The sequence below is a fragment of the Condylura cristata genome, unplaced genomic scaffold, assembly GCF_000260355.1.
Source record: "Condylura cristata isolate star-nosed mole 26May11 unplaced genomic scaffold, ConCri1.0 scaffold00022, whole genome shotgun sequence".
In the NCBI taxonomy this organism is placed as follows: Eukaryota; Metazoa; Chordata; class Mammalia; order Eulipotyphla; family Talpidae; genus Condylura; species Condylura cristata.
The window spans coordinates 16257648-16284544 of record NW_004567123.1 but is presented as its reverse complement, the minus strand read 5'-3'; the positions used below and the strand labels follow the sequence as shown (position 1 = coordinate 16284544).

The 26897-nt window shown below is 53.9% G+C and overlaps 1 protein-coding gene across 2 annotated transcripts in view; it reads right to left on the bottom strand.

Annotated features, from left to right (window-relative positions):
* Nucleotides 1-409: 409 nt before the first annotated feature.
* The window catches only part of KIAA1755 (KIAA1755 ortholog), a 37244-nt gene continuing 10756 nt past the window's right edge, over nucleotides 410-26897 (bottom strand). For both annotated transcript variants that reach the window (XM_012728397.1, XM_012728398.1), the window contains exons 3-14: nucleotides 22846-24169; nucleotides 22219-22416; nucleotides 19061-19184; nucleotides 16398-16491; nucleotides 15477-15563; nucleotides 14115-14231; nucleotides 12376-12474; nucleotides 11344-11492; nucleotides 8429-8567; nucleotides 6789-6911; nucleotides 5958-6179; nucleotides 410-2500 (exon numbers count right to left, since the gene is read on the bottom strand). In XM_012728397.1, coding sequence (XP_012583851.1) covers nucleotides 1799-2500; nucleotides 5958-6179; nucleotides 6789-6911; nucleotides 8429-8567; nucleotides 11344-11492; nucleotides 12376-12474; nucleotides 14115-14231; nucleotides 15477-15563; nucleotides 16398-16491; nucleotides 19061-19184; nucleotides 22219-22416; nucleotides 22846-24169 — 3378 coding nt within the window. In that variant the 3' untranslated portion in view covers nucleotides 410-1798. The remainder of the gene's footprint in view (nucleotides 2501-5957; nucleotides 6180-6788; nucleotides 6912-8428; nucleotides 8568-11343; nucleotides 11493-12375; nucleotides 12475-14114; nucleotides 14232-15476; nucleotides 15564-16397; nucleotides 16492-19060; nucleotides 19185-22218; nucleotides 22417-22845; nucleotides 24170-26897) is intronic.

Here is a 26897-nt window from a genome sequence, read left to right as displayed (position 1 = left end):
TTGGGGACCCTCCCTCCCAGAATTCTCAGATCATTCAGCCCCTCCTCAGCCCTCCCTCATCCCAGTAGCAGCTGTAGTCTCTCAGAAGTCAGTTTCCATCCTTGCACCCCAGGTACGCTGGCTCCCTGCCTGTGGTTCCCACTGGCTGGATGCTGTTGCTATGGTAACAGCTTTTTAAAAGCCTTCACCCTGCTCCCCCTTTCGAAGGCGACAGGCATGGATGGAGATGGGCTGATCACACGCGTCCTCAGGCCTGTCTGGATGGAAGGTGTGAGCGTGGATGCAAGCAGCAGAGCTGGCAGGGGGTGGCTGTGGGGGTGGGGCGGGGCGGAGGGGGGGTGATCAACTCGGCTCAACTGCACACCCACCTCACTGTTGCACGGGAACTGCTGGAGCAGTCGGTCACAGATTCAGATTCAAATCACCCCGAAGGGGCTGGTTTTAATGATCTGGGGTGGGGTTCCCTAGGAAGCTTCCTCTGATCCCCTCTGCTCACAGTTTTGAGCAGACAGGCCCGGACCACACACGGCAGGGATCTTCAGTCTTAGGAGATTCCTGGTGCATCGCGGGGTGTGAGGTTTGTGTGGCTCTCTACCGAGATGACTCTGAGAAATGTTTTGTCCGCTGGGGGCCTGCTCCGGGCCTGCCTCCCGCAGCTTCACGGTCTCACTTGTGAGAGGGAATGTGTCCCCCCCCCCCAACTTTGCAGAGCCAGGGACGTCTCAGGGCTGGGCCACCAGAAAGCCATCCTGGTAGTCACCGGCAGCAGAGACAGGCAGACTCACTGCGGACGGTGACACTCGGGGCAGGGGCTCGCAGGGGTGACTGGGTGGTGTGAAGCGCTGTTGGCCTCTAGATTCTCCGTGAGCAGAGGCGTGAAGCCTACCGCAGCTGTCCCTTCACCACCACCTGCTGGATGCGGCCAGGACTCCCATCATTTTTCTGGTTCTCATGACCTGCAAGACCCTAAGACACTGGCTTCCAGAGGCCACATCTAAGGAGAAGTGGGACAGAGGTGGAAGTTGAGGAGTTCAAGGGACCCAGTGGGAAGGGGAAGATGGTAGGAGCCTCGCAGGGGAGAGGAGTGCCTCTCCCTGCAATGCCAGGACATGGCTCCGGGAGAGGTTCTTGCGCTTGAGCCCGATGGTCCCACATGGCCAGAGGACACGTGAGAACCGAGGGCAGCAACATTCCCTCCTTAGCCCTGGACATGTGCACATCTGGCCTCCAGCAGGCGGCCCCGGGTTTGCTCTGCCCGAGGCCAGTTGAGCCTGCAGATAAACCCCCTGTGGACAACACCCCCTTTCCCTTCCTGGACTTACTGCCCGGCTTGTCCAGTGTCCCTGGCATCATTGCCAACTAGATGTGCCCTGGGACCCTTGTTCAGGGCCTGCTTCCCTGGACCTCGAGACGAGAACTCATCTAAACCTTCCCACCCTGATTCCAGATGACAGTCATGATGCCCCTTGGTGCCCCCCAGCAAAGCATGTGTGCCCCAAACTCTGGGCTGCCTGACAGCAAGACCCCTGGTGGTGGTGGTGGTGGGGCTCTGTACCGACAGCTCTTTCTAGAGCCGGTTGCGTGCCCTGCCTCGTCCTGCCCTCTCACCACTCCGTATGGATGAGTCAGGTCTTCCAGCAGGTTCCTGGAGCCAGGGCAGGTCCAGTTTCTGCGCTCCAACACTCTGAATGCTCAGGGGCCCTATCCTGATGGGACTGGCCGGGGCCCCCCAGCTCTCTTTGCAGCTGAACCCTAGCTGCCACTCTCCGGGGCCTGGTGTGGTTGGTGAGGGCCCCCGTTAGAGGGAAGCCGGGGGACTTGTCTGGGGAGAGTCCTCCAGAGATGTCTGCGAGTCGGTGCCTTCAGAGGAGAAGCTGCCCGAGGTGGGGTGGGGACTCTGACCCCGCCCTGAGAGCCGCTGCCAGGGGAAAACGGTGGCGAGAAAACGCTCAGGGGCAAGGTCCAGGGCCTCGCGGGGATCTTTGGCTTCCTCAGCCTCTGCGGCCTGAGCAGACTCCTGGAGTGGAGCGCCTGCCTGGACATTTCTGTTGTGCGCCCCTTTGGGGGCTGGAGGAGCCCAAGAGGACTTTGATGAAGGATTCAGGCCCAGTGTGTCCCGGGGGGGCAGGGCTGGCCGTCCCCTGGAAGCGACTCCGCTACTCCAACCCTGGCCCTTGGAGGCTGCCCCCCTTAGTTCCAGCTGTGCCAAGTGGGAGCTGGACCCCGCCGGGCATGGACAGTGAGCCAAGGCCTTCTTCAGGAGGGCCTGGATCTCCTCGTGTCTCACCTGGGCCTCCTCCCACAGGTCCCGGCCCAGGTCTTCCCGGCTCAGGGAGGCCACCTGCAGCCCCATGGCGACGAGCTTCTCGGCGGGGAACTCGGACACCAGCCGCTGTAGGTAACGCTGCAGCCGGCGCTGGTCCCCAGGGCTGGCCCGCTGGGCTTTGCCCAGACTGAGCTGGGCCAGCAGGTCCTGACAGTCCATGTGGAACCAGGTCATCTGGATGACAAGAAGAGAGGGAGGAGGGGCTCCGTGAGAACAAGGCTGTGCCTCTGCGGGCAGAGAGGGGTTGGGGGAGCCCACATTGCCGGACTGAATTAGCAACAGAGCCTGGCGAGGCGAGGCCCCTCAGCATGGCTGTGACTTTCTCTGCTGACCATGACAGTGGTTCCCTTCTCTTCCCGGGGGACACACGGGAGGGCACAGTCCCCAGGAACTTCGGGGTCTTGGTCACAGTTTCATAGACCCAGAAGCCAGCAGGGACCTCCCCCCTTGTGGGACTCAGTTTCTCCTATAAAATGGGCGTTTGCACAAGATGATGGTGAAAAAGCCTTTTGCTTGTGTTAACCCCTTGTGAGCAGGGGGATGAGGGAGGCGTGTGGCTGATGTTTATTGAGCACCAACTGTTTGCCAGGCTCTGTGACTCTCATGTGTGACCCCACTGGCTGTACCAGAAGCCCATTTCACAGAGGAGGAAACTGAGGCTGAAATATGAAATCAGTTGTCCCGGGCTGCATTGTGAGTCAGGGAAGAGCTGGCATTCGAACTCAGATCTGTCCAGCCTTTGCAAGAGTAACTTCAAGCGCGTCCTCTCCCAGGAGAAGCTGGCCCAGGCCGGGCTGTGCCCCCCACAGTCACACCGTGAGGCTCAGGTCTGAGGGACCCCTCTCTCCAGCCAGACCTCTGCCCCGTTTGGGAATTCTCCCTGTCCTCACGTTACCCACAAAATGTCTGCAGGCTGCAAAGGAGCCAACACTTTCCCAGCAGCTCGTGAAAAACATAATCTTTCTCTCCATTAATTTAGAAGCCGACAGCGAGCTGTTAGGCTGTGGGGATTGGAGAACCATTTTCTCCGAGGAAACCATCTTTCCACGGATTAAGGGAACTTGTCTTTAGATAAATGGCTTCATATTCGTGGAAGCACACGCAGCTCATGGCTGGGAAAGGGCTCCATAAATCTCCGTTAGCGGCACAATCGTGTTATTATTATTTAGGGCCAAAGCTGCTACGCACTCGCTCTCCGCCGGGGGGTGAACCGGCACCGGCTGTCCTGTCTGTCTGTCTGTCTGTCTGTCTGGAATTCGATCTTCCAGGCCAAGCTGGACAGAGATGAATAGCACCTGAGATGTCAGCCCGCCTGGCCCCTTGTTGTGCAGATTAAATCAGGCCTGAGAGGAGGGGCCTGTGCAGCTCAGGCAGGAGAGATGGCCAGAGCGGGGACTGGGTGAGGGCCGCCACTCCGCCTGACTGCTAGGCCTGGGTCTGCTCTGCCAGGCCACAGGGACCCTCATTCCGTCTTCCTCTGCTTAGCTCCTCACTCCTGCTCCATCTTCTCGGCTGGTTGCTCTCCTGGAGTCCCCTCTGGGTGCTAACCCTGAGGACGGATGGGACCAGGATGCAGCCAGACCTGGTCACTGCCTTGAAAAGCTCAACTCACAGGTGACAAAGTGACAAGCAGGTGATGAAGCAACAGAATAACCCTACGTGGGGTCAGAGTACCACCACGTGATGGAAACGGGGACGAGAGAGAATGGGCGACAGGATATGGGGGGCAGGAGGAGGCTCTGTGAGAAGTGAGCTGAGTGCTGAAGAAAAAAAGTCAGGGGTTGAAAGGAAGAGCATTTGGCTGAGGGAACAGCAACTTCAAAGGCCTCAGAGCTGGAGCAAGTTTGATTTACCAAGGAAGACGAATGGGTCTGAAGTCAGCTAAAATTAATGAAGGAGAGAAGCTTCCACCTACCCAATATGAGGTGTCACTTCCCTCCCCCCTACTTTAATAATAATGATGCCAATAACTCCAGGTTTAAGCGAAGCCCAGGGGGTTCCTTCTTCCAATTTTATTGTCACCACCTGGCAAGGCTGGCACTTGAGCCAGATGATCCAGGGTTGAATCCTGGCTCTGCCACGCCCTAGCTGGGCCATCCTGGCTGACTTATTTGACCTCTCTGTTTCTACTGAACTTGCCTCTTGGGGTTGGTGACACTCGAATGATAGCCGGAATGAAATGACTGGAACAGCCCTGGCACGTAATACGAACTATGTGCGTACTGATTATTTCTATTATCATCCCCAATATTATGGATGAGGAGCTGAGGCTCCGCACAGTGAAGCCTCCCGTGCAGGTCACCCAGCTGTGCAGACACAGGCCAGCCGGCCTCCGGGTCGCAGACCCCGCCCTCGGTGCTCTCTGACCTCAGCTCAGCTGGGAGGAGGGTTCCCTTTGCTGCACTGCCTGCCCATTCCCTGCTGCTGTCTGGGAGGGACAGAGTAGCCTGTCCTCCTCACACCCCAGCCTGGGCGGGCCTAGCCCCTCTGGCTGCCCTTACAAGCATCCTGTGTTCTCTGGCCCCTGTGCATGGGTCAGCCTGACAGCTGGGCTGGGTCAGGTTCCACCCCGCCCTATCCTCAGTGGTGAGTGTGAAGCAACTAAGGGCAACCAAGCCTGGACCAGAGATACAGGTTTTGTCTCAGCGGGGTCACAGCTCTCTCTGGCTGCTCCTGCACCCCCCCACCCCCACTCCAGGCCTCAGTTTCCCATCAGAAAAGGAAGAGGTTGGCTACATGGATTTAGAAGTGATGGGGGCTCTTAAATGAAAACCTGCTTTATGACTCACCCTCAGTGGACCTGAGCAAGTGACTTCCCTCTTTAGGCCTCAGTCTTCTCATCTGTAAAACAGGGCCAATCAGCCCTGCCCCTTAGGTCTGCCAGGAGATGACAGCTGCAGCGTGAGGAAGTTCCTCTTGCCTCCCACCCAAGATTACCTGTACCCAACACATGAAAGCACCACCCCTTCTTCCTGTCTCCGGGCCCAATTCTGGGCTCCTGGTGAGGCGTCTGTTCTCAGGGTGCTCAGAGCAGCCTCTGGGGTCCAACCTCAGCTGTCCCCTTCTCCCCGGACACCCCCATCTATGCAGGGCAAGGTGAGGCACAAGCATGAGCACTAGAATGGTGGCCACGGGCCTGCTGTGTGACTAAGCAACAGCCCCTCTCAGATCCTGTTCTCCCAGCTTGGCCTTGACTCCTTTCCCCCCATGAAGTTGCCTGCAGAAATTTACATGTGGAGATAAAAGATAAAACCTGGTTTGATCAGACTCCCGGAATCCCTGGCTCCTTCCCTTAATGACAAAGCCCGAGCAGCAGGTGCTTTTGGAGGGCCCTTGAGAGCTGACGTCCGGGTCACCTCCCGGTCACTGGGCGGCTGCCTGGTGCAGGGGATACTTTGGGGTCAGGGATCAGCTTGACCTGGTTTAGAAGTGTGGCTTAATTGCTCAAACCTTGTTTTCCCTTCTGGAAAATGCGGGTAATGCTTCCTTCCCCCCTCATGGGACTACGGGAGTGAATCACGCAGAGCGCCTAGCGCAGTATCTGGGCCACTTCCGGCCGCCACGGCTCCCCGCTGAGGCCTGCGGGCTGCGGGCCGGGCCGCCCCGCAGGTGGGACACCAGGCTTACCTACCTTTTTGCAGAAGTGGTGCAGGTGCAGCAGTGTCTCCAGGTCCGTGCGCTGCCGCTCCGCCGCCATGTAGAAGTGGGTCAGCTTGGCCTGAAAGGCCCTCTGGGTGGCGGTGAAGCTTGTCAGCTCCGGGAGCCCTGCCCCCCCAGCGTCACCAGTCCCTCCGGCTGCCGCTCCCAGCTGGGCCGCCTGCTTGGACAGCTCCAGACCACAGCGGTACTGGGCCTGAGTGGGGAGAAGGGGGTGTCCATTCAGCTTCTCTGCCCCTCTGAGCTCCCAGATGTCAAGAACATCCTGCTGTGGGATACAAGTGTCCCCGAAACTTTCCTCATTTCTACAGTGGGGGCCCAGGCTTGGCAGGCAGTACATTTCTCTGGCCAGGACTCTGTTTAGTGTTACTTCCTTCTGGAGAGTTTCCCTGACCCCAAAGTGGGGGTTGCGGGCTCCTTCTCTGTGTGCCCAAGTTCTCTCTATCTGCACTAGCCTGGGCGGTGAAACAGGCTGAGTCACTCTGCACTCTGCTCCCAGTCTAACACATCAAAGTTGGGGATTTCCTGCCCCTGCCCCCTGAGGGTGACTTAATAGGTCTAGGACTAGACCCTGGAATCTGCATTTTAGGCATTTTGAGATGGTTGTCTGCACCTGGTGGTCTGGGAAGGCTTCCTGGAGGAGGTAACATGTGAGCAGAATGCTCTATGATGCAAGCTGGTCTCACTGTCTCTAGAAGCTTCCGAGCATTTCTGCTTCCCCTCCTTCCTTTCTCTAGCCATTCCCACTCCCCGCCCCCACCCTCTCCATATGCTCCAACACTGCTCCTCAATTTTAGGAACGTACTGCGGCTTGGAGGAAGAAGTCCTCAAACTTCGCATGGGCTTTCTCCACCGCCTCCATGCTCCTGTCCTTGGGCGTCAGCACCTGCAGGCCCCAGCTTCCTTCCTGCTCCATCCAGTTGCTGACCTGGGACAGGAAAGGGATATTTAGGCATGGGGGCCACTGAGGAGACGTCCCTAGGCCAGCTCCCTGACATCCTTGGTGACTCAGGTTTTCTCAGTCACTGGGCTGGCCAATCCTAGGGCAGAAGTCCATGGTCAAGTTACTCAAATGTCTGAAGGGAGAGGACTCCCTGAGTGGGGCCCCAGGGACATTTGGCCAGGCCAGCACCCTGCACATAGTAGGCCTTCAGGGCACTTCATCTGAACAAAGTCACGGGGAGCAAATTTCAGTTTATTCTAACCACTCAGTGCCCGCCCCCCCCGCCCCCATCACACAAGGGGCAGCCTCAGGTGATGAACGGTGATGAGCTCCCCGTCCCTGGGAGGATGCAAGCTGTGCTGCCACTGTAGAGGACACGAGTGGTGCTGTGTGACCTGAGCACGTCCCTTCTCGGCATCAGTTTATCCAGGGTCTACAGATGTAGAATGAGGATTCAGTGAGGGAGAGAGGGCGCGAACAGCTCTCTCCAAAGGCCACGTCCCCTGCTTCTGGGGTGTCTCACAGAGCATGTTACTCTCTTTATCTTCAAAAGCCCAATGTAGCAGGCACTACATTGGTACTTGATATTTTCCCCATTTAACAGAGGAGGGAGCGGAAGCACTAAATAGTGAAATAGCTAATGTAAAACATGACTAGGAAGTGCTGGGGCTGGATTGGAACTCGAGAACACACTGCCCCCCACAGCCCCAAGCAAGCAGGTAGGGCGAGATGCATTGTTCTAGGCCCGGCAGGAAGTAAGGAAAGTGGCCCCAGGAGTGGACTTCAAGATCAGCCCCCAGTGTGTGATCACAGGCAGTGACAAAGGCTCTCCCAGCCTCAGTTTCCTCATCTGTGCATGGGAGAAATCCAGCACCTTCCCCACAGCACTCATAAGTGACAATGTCAGAAAGCAACGAAGGCTCTGGGCTGGGGCTTGGCACACATGGTGCTCGGCAGGTGCAGCGTTATGAGCACTGCTCTATGGGTTACGCTAGTGAGGCTGGGCAGCGTTTGAACCCAGATCCACCCGGCTTGGTTCATTTCCCCCCAGCATTATTATTTTTTTAAAGGTTTATTTATTTTTGCATAGAGAACTGGGGTACAGGCCAGAGGTGCAGGGGCGGTGAGATGCTTCACCAGTGACAGAGTGGGGAGCAGAACAGGCAGATCGATGAAGTACACTGAGGGGAGCAGCGGGCGGGTCAGGAGAGGTCTGCCACGCCATGTGGGTCACCTCTGCAGTGGGGATCGAACTCCTGCTGAAGTGGTTTTAGCCTCTTAGTGCTGTGCTTCAACCCCCTGCGCCACCAGGGAGGGCCCCCAGCATTATTTTATGGGTTTTGTGAGAACATATTAAACACATATGGAGTGCTGCCTCGTATACCACATCCCAAGAGCGCCTTGGGCCCCTGAAGGCTGCCAGCCGGGGTCCTTACAGCAGCACGCGCCTGGAGGGGCAGGGCCTGGCGCTCCACGCTGCCCAGCTCACCCTCCCCATTCACCTGGTGGATGGCAGCCTCCAGGTGGCCCAGGCGGACGCGGAGCTCCAGTCTCCCCAGGCGGTGGTTGGACGCAGTGACCAGGACATGCAGCTGCTCATCCACGAGGCTGTACAGAGCCGTGGCTTCAGCCAGATGGCTCCTGGGAGGCGAACGGTGACAGAAGGTTTGAGATGCAACCCCCCCCCCGTGGTCATGCCCCCATTCTGCCCCAACTCCCACCCACGATGTGGTGTCAGCCTGGGTGTGCCAGCTGCCACGGTGCTGTGTGACCATGGCTCGGTCTCTCTGTCTCCCTAGGTCTCTCTCAGCCTTGGCCTCCCATGGGATCCGGAGACCACAGGACCTAGGAGGGTGTGAACCAAACTGGGAGGCTCTGGGATCGAGTTCCAGCCCGCCCAGAAGGCTGTCTCGTACGTAATGAGAACTCGGGCAGATTTCTCAACCTTCCTGTGTCTCTGTTTTCATTGGTCAGGAGAGGGAATAACAGAACCTCCATCACAGAGTGAAGTGGATAAAATGATGGGAGCCGCCTTGGCTCTCACCCCTGGCTGCACATTAGAGCCGTGTGGGAGTGGAAACATCCGGTTGCTTGGACAGTCTCAGCCAACAAGGCTCGGAGCGCAGCCTGGAGCTCCCCGGCAGTGAGCTGGGAACTGTGTCATCGCTCAGAGCAGCGTCGGGCCCAGTGCCTATAGTGCCTATTATTTCTCTGCTATGATGATGAGAGGTTGAGACATGCTTCCATCCTGCCTCCATTTTGTAGATGGGAAAACCGAGGTCCAGAGAGAAGACGGGGAGCTCCTTGCCTGCAGTCTGAATTAGAAACCCGTCATGTTTTGTGCATGTGATTTTAAATAATGGTCAAAGCCAGCAAGACACAAATGAAGGGATACATCTGGGATTTCAGACGGGGTGACACATGGGTGAAGGGAGGAGCCTTGGGGTTTTCCCAGCACCCCTCAAATCCCACTCCACCCTCCTCTGCCTTAGGGAGTCTTCAGAATGATAAAGAGGTAAGGGAAAGAAGTCTGCCTTCCTGGAGGGAGCATTGCTTGGGGTCTCTCCAGCTGACTGCAGCCTCCCAGGGGTCACTGCCCTTCCAGGGAAGGGGCGAGGACCCCATGTGAGTGAATCAGATGGAAAAAGCCAGACTGACTGGTGCAGGGAGGGAGGAAGGGACAGGACGGGGAGAGCTGCAGGGACCTGTCTGCAGAATAAACACAGACAGCAGCTCGTGTGAGACCACAGCGCCCCCTGGTGGGGCTGCCTGCAGAGACTGGTCTGGAGGGGACAAGGGTGGACAAGAAGGGCCAGGAGCTGGACACTCAGGCATGGGCGTGATGGAAAGACAGTGCCAGCCTCACACAGCCCTGTGGTCTCAGGGAGGCCACTCCAGACTCAGCACCAGGGCGCACCACTTCCCAGCACTCATGTCATTTTGATCTGACAGCAAGCACAGCTAAGGGCATGTATTCAAGATGCTGGGCTGGGCTCCCCGGGGTCAAGTCCTGACCACACTACAGCCCTGCTGTGTGACCCTGAGCATTTAACGACTCTCAGCCTCAGTCTCATTGTAAAAGGAGAGCACCCCAGGACCCACCTCATAGGTGGGAATAAAACAAGTTATTGTTCACAAAGCCCTTAGAACAATGTTGTATATATCAGTGTTATTTAAGTGTCAGTTAAATAAGCAAATTAGTCTTAAAAGTTTAGACACACTTTGTAAACAATGTGTTTGTTCTAACAGAGATAACATTTCTAATTCCTAATCAATTTGCGTACTGATTCCCTCCCATCACCCCTAATTTAAGAAAACTGAAATGTAACTAACATATGATCCAGCAATGCCACTTCTGGATAAAACCACAAACACAAAAAGATACCTGTATCCCTACATTCTTTGCAGCACTATTTATAATAGCTAAGATAAGGAGCCAACTTTAGTGTCCATCTTTGGATGACCGGATAAAGGAAATGTGGCATGTGTAGACCCAACGGAATATTATTCAGCCATAAAAAATGAAATCGTATCAAATGTGAAAACATGGATGGACCCTGAGGGGATTATGCTAGTGCGATAAGTCAGAAGAAGAAAGACAAATACTGTACGATCTCTTATAAGGGGAGACTCAAATGAAAAAAAAAATAGGATAGAGAACACATTGGTGGCCGGGAGGGTTCTGGCAGGCTCGTGGGTGAAGGGGCCCAAAGGCACAAACTTTCAGCTATAAAATAAATGTCACAGAGGTGCACAGACAGCACAGTGACTCCTTGGAAGCTTCATGACTGTCTGGGTAGAAGCTAGCTAGACTTACTGCACTGGTTATTCTAATATATACAAATGATCATGTGTATAGCTGAGATGAATATAGTGTTCTATAGCAATTATATCTCAATTTAAAAAACAGACAGACAGTAAGTACTTTCCAGGGACGTCTATTATTTGCTCTGTGGCTTTTAGCCCCCGCTATACCACAAGCTTCCAGCCAAGACGGGCAGCGATCAGGGAAGGCCAGCTGGAGCTGGGGTTAGTGTTTGGATGGTCCATTATTCCATTTCTCTGAGACTCAGTTACCCACCAGCTAAGTGAGGATGATGTGGACCTTACCAGGCTCTTTCTACGAACAAATGAGGTGGCCCCGTCTGGGTCAGAAGAGCTTGGCCCATGGGGGTGATCAGAATCAGGCATGGATTAATGTCTATGTTCATCCAGGCTCAAGATATTGGGGGCTGAAGGGGGGGGGCACTGAGAAGAAATGGGGCACGTGGTCAGACCTCAGCGCAGGAGATGGGCCTTGCAAACACCACTCCACAGGGCCCAGCCTGTGTCCTCTGGCAGGGTGGACCCAGCTCACGGAAGGAACAGGCCATGGAACAGGGTGGGAGTGGGATAGGAAAAGCCCGGATGTCCATACCTGATGTCGGGGTTGAAGTCCATCTTGCTGGCCTCCTGCTGCAGCCTGGCCAGGGTGGCTCCACCTTCTCGCTGGAGGTCCAACAGCCCTGGGTCCCTCAACACAGCTTCCATCAGCTCCTTGGACTTGCGTAGACACTGGGAGGCATCCTGCCAATGTAGGGAGGTGGCCTGACACCCCATCCCCTCTCTCCCTTTAGAACCTTCCAGGGAGCTCCATCCCTACTCACACAACCTGCTCCCACCTCTGTTGAACATTCCAGGTCCTACAGTCTATTCTTTCTGTCTCCAAAACACCTCCTCAAGCCACTCCTCCTCTCATCACCATGTCAACTCCACTGGTACAAGCCTCTCTTGCAAGACACCTAACCCAGCCTCCTCACTGCTCTCCCCATAGCACTCTGGCGCCCCCTGTAGTCTGTGTGCCATATGGCAGCCGGAAGGATCTCTCCAGGGACTGCACTGCCCCTTGGAATCAAATCGCAACAGTCCCTGTCGGATCCAGAAAATCCTGCAGCTGCTCTCTCCTCCCACCCTCCCACACTGACTCTGTCCCACACGGGTCTCCCTGCTATTCCTGAACGTAGCAAGCACACTCCCTCCTGAGGACACCTGCACGTGCTTGCCTCCCCAGCAGCACAATCTTCCTCTCACTCTCATCCTTCAGGCCTCAACTTCAGAAAGCCTCTCCCTCCTTCTAGCATCTTAACTGTATGGATTTGGCACAGTTTGTAACTACATATCCATTTCTTCTTTCACTTTTATCTCTACCACTGTACCATGAGCCCTATGAGGGTAGACACAGGGCTTTGCTTCAGGCTGGGTCTGCAGGTCATGGCACACAGTGGGTGCACAATAAATTAATGACATATGAAGCATATTTATATGTATATCATAAAGACGTATATGTTACATATAAATATTAGTCAAATGAGTGCATAGAAAATAGGGTCGCTGGAAGTCCCCTTCCTATGCTCAGGTTTGTGGAATCTGGGGTGCAGTGTGGCTTCCCCACCCCATGCTCCTGACTCACCTGCACCCCACCAGGAGGGTCCTCCTTCTCAAACTCCTTGATGGACGCCCGGAGCAGGGAGGAGGACTGGCAGAGGTCAGTGAGGAAAGGGTCCAACTTCTGCAGGACAGAAAGCCAAAGATGGGGTGTCAGTAGAGCTTGTAGGGATACAGGAAGGGCAGTAGGTATTGGTTCTCAAACTGAAGCAGCATCAGAATCACCTGGAAATCTGGTTAAAATCTAGACTGCCAACCCCACTCCTGAGTTTCTAGTTTCGTTCCTCTGGGGTGGAGTCTGAGAGTACATGTCTAACAAGTTCCCAGGTGGTGATGATGCTGCTACTGCCCAGGGACCAGAAATTGAGAAGCACTGAGACTGGGAAAGAGAGAGGGAGAAGAAAGAAGACAGGCCTGCACCACTTCCAGGACAGTGCGGGTACTTGGGGGAGAGGGAGGAAAGGGTGGGGCGGCGGAACTTCCTCTCCTGGGTCCCACTTCAGCCCAGACCACAACTTACTAGCGGTGTGATCTTGTTCAAGTTACTTAACTTTTCTGAACTGTTTCCCTCTGTAAAATGAGATCGCAATAGACCCGGCTCTATAGAAATGGGTGAGGATTAAATGGGTTCATTTGTGCAAGGTTGAGAATAACTCCCAGCACAGAGTATTAGAAAGCAGCTTTATATTCTGGGTTTGTGAGTGAGATTTCATTGAAAGGAAGATGGTAAAGCAGACACAGAGTGCAAAAGTCACTAGATGACTCCCCTGTGGAGGGGGAAACTGTGCACCCAAGGGGTCAAATAGAAAAGAGTTCTGCCTTTTGTACCTCTTGAACGTATCACCTCCTTAACGTCAGACCCAATTTTGGAAAGCTGATAAACCGAAACCAAACGTTAATAAAGCACCAAGTGGTTAGTATAGACCAGTGGCTCTCAGTGGGGCATTTGGCAACATCTAGAGACATTTCTGGTGATGGCCTGTGGTAGAGGCAGGGTGGGGCAGCGGGGAGGGGTGGTAGACTCATGCTGCAGCACAAAAGCAGTTCCCAACGAGAAACAGTCACCCGGCCCCAGTGTGAGCAGCTCTGGGACTGAGCAGCCCTGGTCTAGGGAAAGCCCTGGGCAGACGTTTGTGGGTGCCAGTTAGGGTGGGGTTTCAGCCCGAGATGTCTGGTGTGCCACCCCTCTCCTGTGCAATCTCACCTGTTAAATTGGATGTGAAACGCTTCCTTGGCAGGACTGTGGTGGAGAGGGACTGAGGTCACGGGGGAAAGAGCCCAGCGCTGGCAATCTCTTCACCTCCTCCCTCTTAAGGAGGAAACACATCTGCCTCCCACACCAGCCCCTAAGCTCCCTGAGTTATGTGAGTCCACAGAGCAGATGTCTGTACATTTATTTTCCGTTAACATAGATAGAACTCTTAGCATGTGCCAGACAGTCTGCTCAGCTCTTTACCCAGAGGACCTCAATGAATCCTCACAATCTCTCCAAAAGGTAGTACTGTTATTAGTGCCCTTCCGACTTTTGTAGATCTGGAAAAGGGCCGAGACTACAGATAACTTGCCCAAGGTCACATACCAGAGCTGGAACTGGAACCCAGGCAATCTGGTTCCAAATTCTGGCCCTTAATCACCCCACTCTGCACTCATTAGAAACAGGTGAATAGCTGTTTTTGAGCCTGACAGGTGGAGGGATCCATGGGGCAGGGTAATGAAGAGAGAGAGGAGTGAGGATGAGGGATGAAAGCCTGTGACGGTCGACACCTGGAAGAATTGCACCCACTCGCTGTGACAGTAGGGGAAGGGGCCTTCCAGGGCTCCGGGCAGCTGGCTGGAATCCACATGGTGGCTGAGGGCCTTCAGTGAGGTCAGGACCTCTACCTGCAGATGAAAAAAGTGAGTCAGATGGACTCAGTGTGAGGACATGTTTGAGAAGGTCCTGCCCAGACCCTGCTCCAGCACCACCTACCTCTTGGCTTGAAGAGGTATTTTCTTGCCAACACATGTTCTCTAGAAACTGATTTGATTGACAAATCCAAATTCAGAACCAGACCTTTGCTAAGGAGTGGCAAATAGACGGCACTCATATAGCCATTCTCCTAGCTTGTGCCCAAGGCAGGCATCATTAATCAATCATAGCACTTGCTCCCTGTGTGTTGGGTTCTCTCTTCCCAGGCATTTACACAAATAGATTGAAGCCCTTGTCATGTAACCTCTCTGCAGTTCCTGTTCTCTAGCGGCCCAGGGGCTGTCCTCTTCTTGGGGCGGATGAAAATGGTCACTCAATCCTAACAGTATCTCCTAAGACTGGAGGAGGGATGGGTGACTGCTTATCCTGGGACGTGAAGTTTGAGATCGTGCAAAGTACAGCTCCAACTACCTACACTCGGCATTTGGCAGATTCTGTGGGTTTGGGGGGCCCTTGGACCGTGGTGGACCAGTGGTGTCAGCATCACCTAAGAGCCTGTTGGAAATACAGGATCCCAGGCCCCACCCTGAGCAACTTAATCAGAATCCATACTTTGATGAGATTCCCCAAGTGATCTGATAAAGGCTTGAAAGGCTCATTTCTAGCTCATAAAGTGCCTGTTTACTAAGCAGGAGGAAGGAGGAAACCTTTTAAATCACTTCCCGAAGTGGGGCAAGGGCGGGCGCCCATGCTCATTAGTGTGGTATATGGCACCAGTCAACAGGTCTGCCGGCACATTCTCGCACTGTCCCAAACCAACCCAACCTCTGAGCGGGAAGCGCTGAGACAACCAGGGAGAGGAAGGGTGGACAAGGCGCCTTGTCCAGCGTGGACCACAGGGTGGACAAGGCCCTTCTGCCTCCCTCTGACTTGCCTTGTGGCCTTGAGGCTCCGTTTCCTCACCTGGAGGAAAGGGGACTGGGCTCCCTGGAGGAAGTTTTTCAAGTAGGTTCATGCCATGTGCCTCTCTCCGTCTCCTGGTCGGAGCTGCTGGGCGGCCAGAGAGAAATCACTCTGTGGCTGATTGGGGGACGTCTGGCTCGGGGGCAGCCCAGAGAGCTGAATCATCCGGGACTTGGGTGCTAGGTGGCTAGATGGTTTTAGGGCTTCTGCAAATCCTCACTCCAGCTCACCTGCTGTTGCTGCCTCCCCCTCACCTGGATGGCAGGTAACTTCTCCAGCTGGAGAGCGGCTGCCTTCTCCCCCAGGAAAAGCAAGGCACAGATGGAACCTGGCATCAGGGCCTGTCAGAGAGAGTATGTCAGCGTTGCTTTACCAAAGCCTCCACTAAGATGCAGACAAATGGGCCGTGGGGGCGGGGCCTGAGGTTGGGACCTTTGGTATATTTGGAGGGTGAGGCATTGGAAGTCAAGAGAGCAGCAGCTTCAAGCTGTGTGGCAAACTTCCTCGATGCCCTGTCTCCTCTGGGCCTCAGTTTCCCTATCTGTATCGTGAGATCAGGCCATGAGGTGAACACATGCCAAACTTCCACTTATTCTGCTGCCCAGAATGGCGAGTAGGAGTCTTTCCCCTGCCCCACTCCCAGCTAATGAAGGTCAGTGTAACTGAAGTCTGAGCCAGTCAGCATGTAGCTTTCTCCCTCCAACCCCTTCCCCGCAATAAAGGGCTTGATGGCTAGAACCTGAGCCATTAGGGGTTAAGGAGACACAAAGAAATGTTTGCTGGAATCACTGAGGAAAGAACCTCATATTTTCCTAAGGACTTAAATGAAAGGCCATGTGAGGCAGAGCAGCTGGGAGCCAGACTGCCACCCAGAGTGGGTGCAGGAGCCAGCTGAGAGCGACGGGCTTCCGGGAGGACAGGGCCAGACGTGGAGAGAGAGGAGCCCGGTCTTGGTGACAAGGCTTGAGCCCCTGAATCAAATCACACTTGAAGTGAATTTACACTGGACTGTAGGGTCATGTGAGTTTGAGCGCCTTTGCATTAGGTTTTCTTCAGCTGCAATGAAGAGCTCTGCCTGGGTCTGCATCCTGCTCCCGACTCCGTGACTATCAGAGGCCCCTGTGGGTCCCGACATTGGCTAGCCCGAGGCTGTCCACCTCCCTGTGTCCACTTACCTGTGTGGCCTGAAGGGCGCTGAGCAGAGCAGGCTTTGGGAGTTGCTTCCTGGCATCGATCACAACTGCCAGCCCCTTGGTTTTATCTTCAGACCTGTGGATGGTAAACAGATTTGGAGTCTCTTGGGGAGAGGATGTAGTGGAAGATGAGAAAACTGACTGCTAGAAACCTTATTTATTGGTGCACTCTTTGCTGTAAGATCAAGTTCTAATGCTCTTTCTTCCTCTTTCTTCATGAGGAAGCCCTCATGATTATTTTCCAGGCAGAGTCCATTGCTCCTCCTTCAGAGTTCCCACAGGACTGCTCATAGCCCTATTTTATACCCGACTAACCATAAACTATAAGCCACATCCCAGTTGCAGTGGGCAAGTCACCCAGCATCCAAGCATCCCTTTTGTGAAGGCATAGCACTCATTTTATAAAAAACCAATTCTCGCCACATAAACATGTCCATCCATACTGGTTTCTGATAGGTTGAGGCCAAGAATTGTAATCCAATTCCCTCAGCCAATAATTAGTCTAGATTAGGGTCATGTGATGCTTTTGGCCAATGAAATGGGAGGGGACATTTACTGGAGGGGACTACTGGAAAAGTTTTAAAAGTTTTCACCAAGAGATTTCAAGCAGAAACCCAGAATGATGAATTTCCTTATTAGATGAGACCTTTTGAACAGGAAAAATACAGCCAAAATACCCTCACTAGATCACCCTGTATTTTTCAGTGATTACCCAGGATTTCCCAAAATAGGTCCATCATCAGCAGTTGTTAAAACACTGATTCCTCACCCCACCCATACTTTATCTGGGCAGGGTGTCTGTGCGGGTCCAAGGGCCCTTGGCCATTCTGATGATGAGGCGGGTTGGGAATAGAGCCACGGGCCACCTTCAGGCCTAGAAACCAGCCCTCTCCTGGGCAGTGTGGAGTAAAGCCATGCCATAGCCATCGTTTCTGGCCAGCTGGGCAAATTATCTCCTCCTGCCGGGCGTTTCCACCTCTACATGAAGATCATAATGCCATCGACACCCTGGGGCTCTGGTGAGGTGGATGAATTCACTACTGTAAAGTGCTCAGGGACTATGCAGAGAAGGAGGAATGTATCTGTCTGCTATTATTACTATTTTCTAAGGGGAAACTGAGGCTCAGATCTGTGGCATGGCAAACAGTGAGAGGAAGCTGTTAGAGGTGAAGCCAGATCTCTGCTCACCTGCCTCTGGCAATGACCCTGCTGGGAGAACAGTTTGCTTGCACATCTTCTCGACCACTCGCCTCAGGGGCAGCACTGATGTGAGGGGCACCTGAGTCCGTGGTGGCCAGTGTGCAGCTGGCCCCAAAGTTAGTCAAAGCAATGGTTCAAGCAGGAATGGAAAACAAGTTCAGTACACAAGAACTTGCACACCGCACTCTACGGTTTACACTGTACCTCATCTTCAACTCCTGTGACCATACCTAGCCACCCCCTTTTTTTTTCAGGTGAGCCTCAGAGAGGGCAGGCGACTGCCCCGAGGTCACACAGCAAGTAGGTGGGATTCCAGCTTTGTCTCCCTGCTGGCCGCTTAGCACAGAACATGGGGTCCCATCTCCCCCTCAGGCAGAAAAGCTACTCAGCTTTGGACAATAGGAAGAAAAGAATCTCAGTGACCAGAAGGTGGCAACGAAGGCTGCCGAGGGCGACCATTCCAAGATGGACTCTGAAGGGTGGCAGTGATGGACAATGTTGTTACAGGTCAGTCTGGGTCACTCATCACTCGCTCACCCCTTTTATTGTCTCATTCATTCATTTACACTTTCCTTCACTAGTTCAACAAACAATTATTACTCAGATTTCATTCAGCTCAATGATCACGTCTTCAGAGAAGTCTTCCCTGATCTTCCCAACTGAAAGTCACCAGCCAACCCCCACCCCACCCTCACCTTTTGCTGTGACAGTGACTTTCAAAAGGTGGCCCAGTCCCAGTTGTGCTGCATCATGAAAAAATATTAGAAATGCAAAATCTTCTTTTTAAAAAATTGTATTGAGGTCATGCCGGTTTCGAACATTGCTGATTTGGAGGAGCTTCACACCTCATCACGTGTATGTCCCATGCCACGCCCATCACCAAACACCCATAATCCTGCCCCATGGTCCCTTGCACCCCCTTTTCCCATCACTCCCCATGCCATTCCCCTATGGTAGCCGTAGTTCTGCTTTCATATTTGTATGGTTTGTTTGGTTTAGTTTTGTCTGTTCCTTTATTTTTTTATATTCCACACATGAGTGAAGAGAGCATGTGGGAATTTCTCCTTCAGGATTACTTCAGTCTGCATGGTCTCAGGCCCAAGCGCTCCAGAATGGGAACTCTCAGGGTGGGGCCCAGTTCTCTTAACCTGCAGCTGATTCTGGTACGGTCTCCAGCCTGAGACCCAAGGAGCCACCAGGCAGCTGTCTTCCTCACCACCCAGCACTCCCAACGGGGCTGTTGGTGGTTTGTTTCCTGCCCACCGTCCCGGACATCTGGGTGATGGAGACCAAGTCCAGCCTTTCTCCAGCATCTGGCTGGAACTGGCTCTGGGATCAGAGAACAGGGTGGGAGGACATGATGTCTCCCAACTGAGTGCCTGCTCTTGGGTTTGGGGACAATGGCAGAGGAAGGATGGCGTGGCCAGGCTGATCCAGCCCCTTACCTGGGGATGGCGCACAGGTAGGAGAGCAACTTGGTGACCTGTGGGGGGCTGCACCAGGGCGCCTCCCAGACCTCCTCCTTGGTCGACACCAGAAGCAAGGGGCGCCCCGTCCTGTCCCGACAGCCTGGAGGAGAGATGGCAGAGACTGAGAACTGTGCAGCCCTCCAGGGGGGCCTGCTCCGAGGCCTCCAGGCCTTTACCCAGTTGCTCCGTGGCCCTCGGAGGCCCTTTCCTTGTCCTGAGCTCCCTCTGAGCAGGACACCTAGGTGGCATCGCTGTGGCGTGAGCTCTGGGGTCACACAGAGTTCAAGCCCCAGCTCTGCAATGACTCGCTGGACACCCTTAACCAGGTCAAAGTTGCTCTGATGGCCCTCCCTGGCGGCACAACGGGTTAAAGCACCACATTATAAGCTCTCCAATGCAGCACGAGTTCTATCCCCACCCAGGGAGCTGACCCACATAGCACAGCAGACCTCTCCTGTCCTGCCCGCTGCTCCCCTCAGCAGTGTATTTTGTCAATCAGCCTGTTCTGCTCCCCACTCTGGCTCTGGTGAACCCTCTCACCCACCACACGTCTGTCTTGTACCCCAGTTCTATAAGCATAAATAAATAAATCTTTAAAAAAAAATTTGCTCTGAGACCCTCCCTGGTGGCGCAGCGAGTTAAAGCACAGCACTAAGAAGCTTAAGCCACTTGCGCATGAGTTCGAACCCTGCCTGCCCCTGAGGAGATCCACATGGCGCGGCAGACCTCTCCTGACCCGCTCGCTGCTCCCCTCAGCAGTGTAGCTTGTCAGTCGGCCTGTTCTGCTCCCCACTCTGTCTCTGGTGAAGCCTCTCACCACCCCTGAGCTTCTGGCCTGTACCCCAGTTCTGTATGCACAAATAAATAAATCTTAAAAAAATAAAATTTGCTCTGAAAAGACACTGAGCTCGGAAGGTTCTTTCAAGGCCTGAGTGGCCAGGGGCGCCACCGCAGCAGGTGTGGCATCACGGTGGCTGTCCTGTGGCCCTCCAGGGTGAGCACAGAGCCCCAGCGTGCTGCGTATCTTGCACGGGTTCTCGCAGGCTATTTCTTACACCAGAAATCAGAAATCCCCATCCCTGGGTAAGGGGCTGGGCCAGCCCGGCCTCTCCATCCCTCCTCTGCCCGTGGCCTCAAGCCCAAGAGTGGGTCCCCAGAGGGGTGTGCCCTACTCCTCCCACATGGGCCAAGAGTCTGAGGCCCAGGGAGTCGGCACCACCAGGATGCACTGGAGAGAGTCGGGCATAGTGGGGGGAGGGACCCTGGCAGGGCCTGCCTCCCATCACCTCCCGAGGGCCACCTGCAGTGACCACCACCCGCTCTGTGTGGGCACAGCTCCCTAAAGTGTGTGTGGGAGGCCCGTTATATCTCATGAAGCCTTGGACACATGGAGCCACCTTCACAAGAGCACATGGGTGCTTCATCTGGAACCTTCTTTCACATAGGTTCGAAATTTGACAATTTAAGATTACAAAATATCTACACTTGTATATATATTTAAATTTATAATGTACACCTGATACGTAATTTGGAATTTCTTATGTGTAATTCCATGTATAATGTGGGATATATCTGCATATATCATTTGGGATTTATAGATTCTAAAAGAAAAAAAAAACATTTTGTTGGGGCACAAGGGGAAATTTGAGTATAAACTGGGCATTGCATAGTCTCCAGAATTATTTTCAGTGTTGTCAGGTGTGATAGCAGTGTTGTGGTTATGAAGGGAAATCCCCTTTATTGTTAAGCGATGCCTCCTCAAATATTTAGGAGTGAAATTCAGAGATCCACACTTTACTTTAAAATATCTCAGGGGAGGGCCCTCCTTGGTGGCGCAATGGGTTAAAGCACAGCACTAAGAAGCCGAAGCCACTTCCGCATGAGTTCGATTCCCGCCTGCCCCGGAGGTGACCACATGGCGTGGCAGACCTCTCCTGACCCACCCGCTGCTTCCCTCAGCAGTGTACTTCGTCGATCTGCCTGTTCTGCTCCCCACTCTGTCTCTGGTGAAGCCTCTCACCCTCCACATCTCTGGCCTATACCCCAGTTCTGTATGAATAAATAAATAAATCTTTAAAAAAAAAATCTCAGGGGCAAAAAATGAAACACGTAAAGATGCTGAGATTTGTTAAACCTGGGTATGAGGTATATGGGCATTTATTATATCAGTCTCTACTTTTCTATATGTCTGAAATTGTTCTCTACTTTTCATAGCAGGAGTCATTCCATAGGACTGAGCTTTAATGACTTCCTTCAGGAAGCCTCTTCCCCACATCAGACCTGGGTCAGGGGCCTTATCTGTCCTTCACCGCTCCTGTATTTTTCTATGATGTATCAACTGGTTGGACATTCACCATCTATTGAACCTAGGCTTCCTGAGCACAGAGAACACACCAGACTTTCTCCCGGCTGAGTTCTCGGGCTAAATCCAGGGCCTGGCCCACAGTGAGTGCTGATAAGTATTTATTTCAAAGATGAGTGAGTATTAACCAGGTGTGATCACATGCCCTGCACTGGAAGGCCTGAAGGCCCCACCCAGTCCCTCCCATCAGGCCACAGCTCCCAGCCCCCAGAAGCTGTAGCATTGGCTCTATGTGGCTCCCAGATCCTCTGAGGATCCTCTTAGCTAGACTGAATTACAGGTGCAGCCCCGCTCCCATCCCAGCATCAGCCGCAGATGGTGGTACACAGACTAGACAAGTCTCTGCTCCTGAAAATGGACCCAGACCTGCTCCTGAAAATGGACCCAGACCTGCAAGTCCCCTGTGGGGTTTGGTTCAGCCTTGCTTCTCTCCTTCCCTTGCCCCATTCTGCCTTCCTCACATCCCTTTCCCCAAGAACAACCTTTCATAAATCTCTTTCCCAAGAACCCTGGTTACCAGTTGCTTCTAGAGAACCTGACCTAAGTGACCTCACCTAGGGCACAATGGGCGGACACCTAGAAACTGCTTTCATATAACGAGCTCCTTCCCTGGAGAGGTGAGACACCTGAGTGCCAGGAGACCAGCCCAGAGACGGCCTCCAGGATTTTCCCATCTCCCCCACACCCAGCAGCATCAAAGTGTCTCGGGGTCACTCCTCTCCCCCCACCCATCTCCTGGCCCTCCACCTCCACCTGCCATATCCCTGAGCACCTGGGAGGCACGCTATCCCGGAGTGCAAGAGCTCCGTGCTCAGAGCCCCAATCCTGGGCTCCGGGCCTGAGGGCTCGCCATCCAGAGAGGGGCTGCTTTCTGGATGGCTGGCAGAAGCTTCTTGGAAACCAACTTTCTCCATGGTCAGTGGGTCTGAGCCAGCAGCCAGGCCAGATGCTTTGGCCTGAGTTGTTCCAGCTGGGGAAAAACAACAACAGAGAGAAGGGTGTTAAGCAGAAGCCAGATTTCCCCAAGGGAAATGTCTTCTCTTCCGCCTTATGAGGAGTAAAAAGAGCTTACGGCTACCAACCCGCCTGCGATGTGGCAGGCATGTTGCTAAGCACTTGCCTCTGGTGTCTCTTGGAACTTCAAGTCTAGTTGGGAGTCTCACTGCACTTGGAGAGGCTAAGTCCTTGATCAAGTTTGTCCAGCTAGTGCGGACTGGGGCCGTCTTTGCTCCATTCTGGTCCCGTGAGCTCCCCAAGCCTTTGGAAATGCCACCCTGAGTGCTAAATCCCTGAGACTGAGCCAGTCCAGTCAAGTCTGCCCCGACTCCCAGTGCCACCTTGCAGCCCGGTGGCATCTCCAGGGCTGTCCCCCTGGTCCAGCTGAGCCAGGTCACCTTACCTTTCCCCAGGCGCTTGGCTCGATCGGCTTTGGATGAGTAGAGTGAGCACAAGACTCTCCAGGGCCCTTCATGCTGGAGGGAGGCTCTCTCTGGGGACTCAGACGCTGGTCTCTGCCCTCTAAGGAATGAGAATTTGAGCACAGGAGTGGGGGGTCTGGAAGTGATTGGACTGAGGCCGGCCACGGGTTTAGAAAGCTTCCCGCTTCCTTCGTCCGTCCTCTCTTCCACCGGGGTTTCCGGAGCAGCAGAAGCCGGATGCAGGCGGCTGGAGGACGTGTGCTTTGCTTCGGGCCTGAGTTGGCACATGTTGTCTGGGCTCCCCAGGGGTCCCCGCATCTTAGAGGCAGCTGGCTCCTCTGAGACACTCGTCTCGAGGCCAGAGGCACAACGCAGTGGCTTCTCGAGGACACTGAGGCAGGGTTCTTGGAGCTCAGGCTCTGACTCATGGGTGGGAGCTTCACGGACCCTTGTCCTCAAGCCTGAGGGCTGCTCCTCCGAGCTGGCGGCTTTCCAGCCAGGCCCTGTTTCCATGGCAGGCCTCCCAGGGGCCCCTGAGGAAGGCAGCCTCCCTTGAGGGAAAGGGCTCTCCTTAGTGCCGGGCAGCTCCCTCAGCACCCCGCGAGGACACACACTGGCCGTCTCCTCCTCCCCACTGGGAGACTGCCCTCTGCTCTTTTGGGAAAAGCCCAGGAGAGCTACATATTCTCCCTCCAAGTCCTGGATGACCACATCATGCAACCTGAGAGCCACCTCCCCAGGCTTGGCTTGTTCCACCTTGATGAGCCCCGGGTACTTGTTGCTGTAAGTCCTGCTTCTACCCTTGGTCAAACTCCGCGCAAGAAGCTCCTGGCTGCCCGAGGGCCTGCCCGGCTGCAGCTCTTGAGGGCTGCTCAAATCAAGAGCCTCTAACTGAAGGGACCCCCAGGCTGGGGAGAGAGCATTCAGGGCGTGGGGCCTGTCATCCACAAACTCTGGACTGGCTATCTTCGTCCAGGGCACGGGGGCAACCCCATCCTCAGACGCTACCAGGCAGCTGTGGAGGGGACTTCCCTCAAAGTCACTGTTGACGGCCTCCAGCCATGCTTGGGTGAAAAGCATCGGGTAAGATGATGCAGGAACAGGTTTCGTGTCCACTGTGCGGAGGTCCGAGGAGAGACGTTTGACCATGATGCTGACAGACTGCTCCTCCTGGAGTTCCACTTGGAGGTAGAAGTCTCCCTGGCGCAGTAAGAGGGGGTTGAGGGGTGCCAGGTGGACCACGACCTCGCCCTGCAGGCAGAGTGGCCAGCCCGCGTGCAGGAAGAGGCAGTGTGAGTACGGAGCCTGCAGAGAGGAGAGGGGTCAGCAAATGGGTCCGGAAAGGCTCCCCCGGTGGCCATACCTCCCGCCCTTTCCTACAGGGAGTCTTGGACATGTTGGGGGCTAGAGGAAGGGAAGGGGGGAGCCTAACATGTAGCATTTCAGGATCCCTGCGCTGGGGTCCTCACACAGTTCTGAGGCTGAGCAACTTCTCACTGGTACATCTTCTGTGCGATTCCTGTACCTCTCCAGTCCTGGCCCTGACCTTGAAAACACATGCTAGGCTACTGGCTCAAAGGAGAAAATCGAGAAAATCTTTTTTTCTTTTTTTTTTTAAAGATTTATTTATTTATACAGAACTGGGGTACAGGCCAGAGGTACAGGGGCGGTGAGAGGAGTCACCAGAGACAGAGTGGGGAGCAGAACAGGCTGGCCGACGAAGTACACTGCTGAGGGGACCCGGGTGGGGGGGGGAGTCAGGAGAGGTCTGCCACGCCATGGGGTCCCCTCCGGGGTGGGGATGGAACTCATGCTGAAGTGGCTTTAGACTCTCAGTGCTGTGCTTTAACCCACTGCGCCACCAGGGAGGGTCTCCAGGGAGAAAATCTAAGTGAGCGGGCAGTGATTAGCTCACGGCGTGTCCACCAGCATCACTGTGCTCGTCCATGCTCCCTTCTCGTTCCCATCTATCCCAAAGTTCTCTCAACACAGCTCAAGCCTCTCTATTTGCAAGTCCAAGATACATGGGTTCTGAGGTCCAAATTGCTAATTTGTGCAAATTACTTAAAATCGATATTTTGAGCCTCCATTTCCCTATCTGCAGAAAAGAATAACAACTCATATATATCAGTATTATTGGATTGGCGTGGGGATTAAGTGAGAGAAAACCTAACACAATGCCTGGCATGTAAGAGCTAGTAGTCAATAAATATTAATTCCATCTGCTCTGACATTTACCCTTTAAAAAAATTGTGGGGATTTCCAATTAAAAAAAAATTAGAAAGGTCATTTACCACTTTTATACTGTTCTTTAATTCTTCAGTAGCGCGCTTACAGAGTGAAACAATGCTGAGTAAGAAGTCAGGAAATCTGTCCTTGCCACGAACTTGCTGGATGGCCTTGAAAAAGTCATTTCACTGTTCTGGTCTAAATGTTTACCATCTGCTTGTTTATTTACTTGTTTGTGCATATTTCCCATTAGTGGCAAGATCGCAGGTGAGGCAAAACTTCAAAATATATATTGTTTTTAAACAGGTGAGGATGCTGGCAACTCTCTGTGGAGGTAGACACAGCTCACCAGCCTGGAGCTGGCCTGCTCCTGGGTGAAACTCAGTGAGCTCCCTCCACTAGGCTGTGCAGGAACAGTGCTCAACAGTGACACCAAGTGGCGGCAAGGGAAACCACAGCTCCACCTGCCAGACAACAGGTCTTTCTCCTGCCAGCTTTTGGAACAGAATTTGACTCCTGCTGATTAAGCCCGGGACAACTTTATACAACTGGATGGTATGAGGGTGACCTTGAGAGAGTGGTACTGAACTTCCTGCTCATTAAGGAGGTGTTTCTTGAAATGATTAATTGAGGGAATAGTGAGATCTGACCATACTTGAACCTACACAGTGGATAAACCAGCTCAGTTGCACTTTAGATCAGACTGCCTCGGACAGCCTAGTGGCCATACACCTTCCTGTCTGTGAGTTACTCCTTTCCTTTCACTTAGCTCTGCGCTTCACAACACGCTTTCCCCCTTCTCATTTAACAACACAAAACAGCCCAGTGGTATTTTGCAAACAGCAAAGCACCACCGACGTGACCGTTGTGACTCTCACAGTAACTCAATGGTGTAGGCAGCTCAGAGATGTGCAGAGATTGGCTCACGGTCACACAGCTGGTGAGCGGCAAACGCAAGACGCCTCCCTAAGCCTTCACATTTGCAGTTTGCTGTGTGTGTCCCCAGTTCCCACCAGATCTCATTTGAGGGAGGCTGCCTGCCTCCAGGCACTGGAGGTAGCAAAGGCAGATTTTGTAACTGACACGTTCTAATTTCAGAGGGAAGAGGAAGTGGGCGAGGTAGGCCAGCAGCTACCGAGCTTACTGCAGGCCAGATTTGGTGCCCAGCTGTGTGCATCATCTCTGGGGGCAGGTCTGTGTGAGTGCTGTTCCCGTCAGAAAGCTGAGGCTCAGAGCCATGCTATGGATCCCCCACAGTCTGAGGGATGGAGCTTAAGAGCCCGACTCCTGTAGCACAAGCTTACCCAACTACCACCTCTTCCCTGAGATGACACAAATTGACCTACAGTTATAAAGCTAACTGCCTATCATTTAAGTTTTTAGGCCCTCCCTGGTTGCGCAGCAGGTTAAAGCACAGCACTGAGAAGCTAAAACCACTTCAGCATGAGTTCAACCCCCAGCCCCAGACCTCTCCTGACCCACCCACCGGTCCCCTCAGCTGTATACTTCGTCAGTTGGCCAGTTCTGCTCCCTACTCTGTCTCTGGTGAATCCTCTCACTGTCCCTGCACCTCTGGCCTGTACCCCAGTTCTGTATGCATAAATAAATAAATCTTTCTTTTAAAAGTTTTTAATTAAAAATAGACATCTGGCCCTCCCTGGTGGCACAGTGGATTAGGATGCAGCGTTGCATCTAGCCACAGCCGCTTAGGTGCAAGTTTGATCCCCGCCTGCCCCAGAGGTGACCCACATGGTGCGGCAGACCTCTCCTGACCTGCCTGCTGCTCCCCTCAGCAGTGTACTTC